The 4,492-nt window shown below is 40.1% G+C and overlaps 1 protein-coding gene across 1 annotated transcript; it reads right to left on the bottom strand.

Annotated features, from left to right (window-relative positions):
• Positions 1-368: 368 nt before the first annotated feature.
• Positions 369-3,661, bottom strand: bsh (brain-specific homeobox). Its single transcript, XM_035882186.2, has 3 exons — positions 3,138-3,661; positions 2,750-3,002; positions 369-652 (listed from the first exon to the last, which is right to left on the bottom strand). Exons 1-3 carry the CDS (start codon positions 3,477-3,479, stop codon positions 369-371), a joined length of 879 nt encoding a protein of 292 aa, XP_035738079.1. The 5' UTR covers positions 3,480-3,661.
• Between the last annotated feature and the right edge of the window lie 831 nt (positions 3,662-4,492).

Raw genomic sequence — 4,492 nt, forward strand, 5'->3', positions numbered from 1 at the left:
CTCGAAGAAACACTACCCTCTCGAAATTATCAAGTTCGTCATCATAGAGAGACTCTTTCTCTCTTTCTCTTTCTTTCTCTTTCTCTCTCTCTCTCTCTCTCTTTCTCTCTTTCTCTCTTTTTCTCTCTTTCTCTTTCCCTCTCTCTCTCTCTCTCTCTCTCTGTCTCTCTCTCTCTCTCTCTCTCTCTCGATGTTGGTGCCATTTCGTCTTCGAGCTAAGACGAAGAAGCTGAAGGATCGAAAGAAGATGTTGAAGTAGAAGAAGAATAAGAAGAAGAGGAGGAAGAAGTAGAAGAAGAAGAAGAAGTAGAAGAATTCTCTAGTTGGAAGATAGTGTTCCTCGAGGAGAATCTTTCTTCCTTGAATTCTCAGCGATGCTGCTGGCGTTGAACGCCGTGCTGATGTTGTTGGTGTGATGATTGATGCGAGAGGGTAACTGGATGCGGATGCGTCGTTTGATGAAAGGAGGGTGTCGAAGAACTACGTTTTGGCAAATGTAAACTTCCAACACTCCTCGAAGGTGAAGGTTCCTCATCTTCGCCAAGAATATCAATTTCATCTTCATCGGAGTCCATAGCAGCATCGCTACTTCCTCGAGACTCTCGACCACCACCAGCACCGCCGCTGCTCAGCGAGAAGTCCACAGGTCGTTCTATTAATAATCAGTACATCGGTTGATCATTAGACATTATTTTTATTTTATTATAGAACATATAATTATCGATGATCGTCACACGATGATAAATGATTATGAAATAATTAAATTTTTGTGTCAAGTATGACACGACGAAATGTTAAGAATGCATCAATCATATTATTTGTAGTATCTCATATTAACTTCTTTTGTTTGATAATTAAAACAACCTCTCGTTTAAATTTTAATTGTTATTCTCCAATTCAAAGTACCACATGGAAATAGACGCGCTTTAGATATCTTTAAAAGGGATGTACATCATTCATCGATCCACCGTTTCAAAGAGACGCGACGGAGTTAATCTGAGGGAAGACCGAAGGGAAAGATGGGTCGTGATCCGAGCAATAACGGTGAATTCGGGCGTTGTCGTGGCAATTGGGAAGGTAACTGCGTCGCTTTTGAGGGTGGTCGGAGGGGGAAGTGAAGGGGGACAGGAGGGAAGGGGTGAGAGAGAGATACTAGGCTTTATGCACTCAGTGCACGATTCTAAAATCGAGAGGCACCGCATCCTCACCGTCCTAACCTCTGAGTCGTCGAGTTACTCCGTCTTGCTAGCCAAGATGGCTTCTCGTTCAGTAGGAAGGGCTAACGAAGTTATCGAGGCATCTCCTTGGTAGCAAGCTAAGGGGGCAGCAAGTAAGAAGAAGGGAGAGGATAGAAATGTATATGTGTATATGTGAGAGAGAGAGAAAGAGAGAGAGAGAGAGAGAGAGAGAGAGAGAGAGAGAAGTCTTGTCTACCTTCTCATCTCCAGCGTCTTCAAGACGCTACCGGATACTTTAAGAAGTCCTGGTTCCCTCTCTTCCAATTTCCTTCTACCGTCTACCATCTCTCTCACTCTCCCTTTTCTCGTCCTTCCTCGATTCGGTCTTCGAGAAAATTAGTCAATTATCAGCTAAGTGCTCGACCAGACCTATATTCTCTCAATTGTTCGCCACTGAAGACTAGTACCGGTCGTCTGAGTTGTGTACTGGCATACACCTGACCCAATTTCATTAGGCGATCCCCGAGATGAAGTAAAAGAGCAATCTCGATCGGCATCAGAAATTATTTACCACGGACTTTAGTTATCCTTTTTGTCATTGAATAAAACGGATTTTTTCGACGACGGTTTTACAATTTCTTATCTCGGACGATTAGTACACTGTAGTTATAAAAGTGTGATTAAACAAAAATTTTAGAATCGACTTCAATTTTTTGCTGTATTCCTATGGTATGTAAATCTATCCTTTTTATACAAAACCGATATTAATTCGTTAAAGATAGAAACGAGCATAACGGTTTCGCAAACATTCTATACTTACTAACGAGGAAATACTTCAACGCTATAATTCCCAAATTGATATATCAGTTTAACCAACATTCGTTCCCCTTTCCTCTAACGTATCTTCCTCTCGGCCATCGTTTCTACCGCGTGCATGTAACTTCATCGTTGAATTTTCGTCTTGTATAATATAATTTCCATGTAGTAACATTGTTAGCTATACACGATTGCGGGAAATTCTACTATAGATGGCGATCATTATCTAGGTACCGCTAGTTAATGATTACAGTTCCTGCAAGCCCCCCACCGGGTTATGGTCTGGTTAGTTAAGCCGAACTTGCGTAATTTATTGTCAGTGGAATTTTGGTTGCATTATATCGTCATACTGGTCCATTATTACGATCGCACGGGAATATTTAACACGCGCTAAAATTCTAAAGCTGACCAAGTAAATGGCAAATCGATCGTAATCATAGCGCTAGCCCGCAACCGACGTACTACTTTGGTAAAAATCTAACCGAAATCTCACTTAATCACGATTATTGTCGCTTTTGAAGAATGGCAATAATGATTAAATTATATCTTAGATTTACTTTTTCTTGTATAGGTATTTAAATGAAATACAGCATAACGATAATAAAAGAAACTATGAGGTATTTTCGTGCATTAATAATTAATTACATGATATTAGAACTAATCTTACATCAAAAAAATTTTTTTATTTAAACATTTCTTAATATGAAAGATTTATAGGAAAAAATAAAGTAAAGATGAAAAATTTAATCGCTCACCTGCTGGAGATGTCACCGAACCGGATTGAGAACCGCATTGTTGACCAGACGATTGAATCCCATTACTATTCGAATTCGTGTTCAACTTTCGTAATTGTTTCTTATGCTTCATTCTTCGATTTTGAAACCATGTCTTCACTTGGGTCTCGGACAAATGCAAGGCTGCCGCTAGTTCGACTCTTTCCGGTGTGCTCAGATACCTCTGAACTTCGAACCTGGCTTCCAAACCAGCTAACTGCTGATCGCTAAACACCTAATCAAGAAAATCAATGTTCATTGATCAGATTAAAACACAATTAACAATTAACAATTAGATATATTAAAAACCAAAAATGTATTGATACAAATTTCGAGACAATCAAAAACTTATAAATTAATGTGCATTTACCGTTCGTGCTTTTCGTCGTCGACAATGTTTTAAGGCCGCAAGTTCACTGACCCCTGGTACCACGCCAACCCCCATACCAGCGCTACCAAAAAGTGGTCCCAGAAAAAATGCAGCTGTGGGTGGCGCCGACGGGTATCCAGGTAATAAATTAGCGAATTGTTGATATTGCTGATGCTGCTGGCCGTGAGCCGAGCTAAGATGCTGATGATGAAGCTGATGATGTGTATGGGGTGGAACGCTACCACGACTGAGAATATCCTCGATCAGAAAAGATGTCCGACTTGCGGAGGTACCGTTTTGACCAGGATGTGCTTGAGCTTGCTGTTGACAGGTCGATTGCATTTTTCCTTTTATTTTTCGTAAGAATTTCAAAGATGCAATCCTGAATAATCTTGAGATAGATTCGATCTATTCCAAGTATAAATTACATCCTACTCGCTTGTAATATTTGAAAGTTACACATTGGTGTCATATTTGAGATGCTTCAAACACTTCAAAACACACTCGACCACTGTATATCTTCATCAATCCTTTCTGTTCAATGCATAAATCTTCAAAGAATTTCTTAATATCAACACTTTTCGAATCCAAAAGAAACAAAAAAATAAGGAACAAGTATCACTTTCTGTAAAAATAATAATTCCAGATATTGAAACTCGCACTCGATCTTATGGAGTTCCAAAAGAATCAAAAAAAAGAATCGAAATTAATTAATAAAAGATAATGTCAAATAATTTGATCTTTAATCATCGGAAAAAAGGAATTAAAAAAAAAAGAAAAGAAATATCCAAAGAAGTTCAACGTCTTTCTTCAAACTTCAAGAATATAACTGCAATACAATTACTTTCTGATGAAATAACCACAAGACAACTGGTAAACAGGTATGCCCGTTTCTCTGACAAGAGACGAAATCGTGTAACCTCCAAGTCGATTAATTAAAACGAACCGATGATTTCCTCGTTCGATATATCGCAATGAAAACTAGTGGAAAGACCAGCCGGCGGAGAGGCAGCAGGGTTTGTCGTCGTTTAGGGAGTATCGGTGCGTGATATCCAAGGAGATTCGAGACCCGATATCGTTCTAGCCCCCTACCAAAGAAAAGCAGCTTTTGGTGACGCGCGGGCTCCCTCGCATGGAGGAAACTCGGCCTCCCGGAACGACGCACGATCGTATTGGTTGGCGTCGCGACGCTTCATGACGCTGGGGTTGGTCCCAATGAAGCATTAGGGCGTGACCAACATTCAACGTTGTCATGGACACGCTCTCGCGTCGCGAATCATCCCTCTAGTCTTCTCTATAACCTACCGATGTATATATCAGAGGCTTCTACAAATGCATAGAAAGAGTGAGTGAGT

This window comes from Vespa mandarinia, chromosome 3 (genome assembly GCF_050613455.1).
Source record: "Vespa mandarinia isolate Hongniang chromosome 3, ASM5061345v1, whole genome shotgun sequence".
In the NCBI taxonomy this organism is placed as follows: domain Eukaryota; kingdom Metazoa; phylum Arthropoda; class Insecta; order Hymenoptera; family Vespidae; genus Vespa; species Vespa mandarinia.

Bases quoted from the DNA above. Each gene is read 5' to 3' on its own strand.
- bsh (XM_035882186.2), bottom strand. From the start codon at position 3,479: ATGCAATCGACCTGTCAACAGCAAGCTCAAGCACATCCTGGTCAAAAC. The intron at 3,003-3,137 runs GTAAATGCACAT...TTTCTTGATTAG, and splicing joins GACGACGAAAAGCACGAACG to GTGTTTAGCGATCAGCAGTT. The intron at 653-2,749 runs GTGAGCGATTAA...GATTATTAATAG, and splicing joins TTCGGTGACATCTCCAGCAG to AACGACCTGTGGACTTCTCG.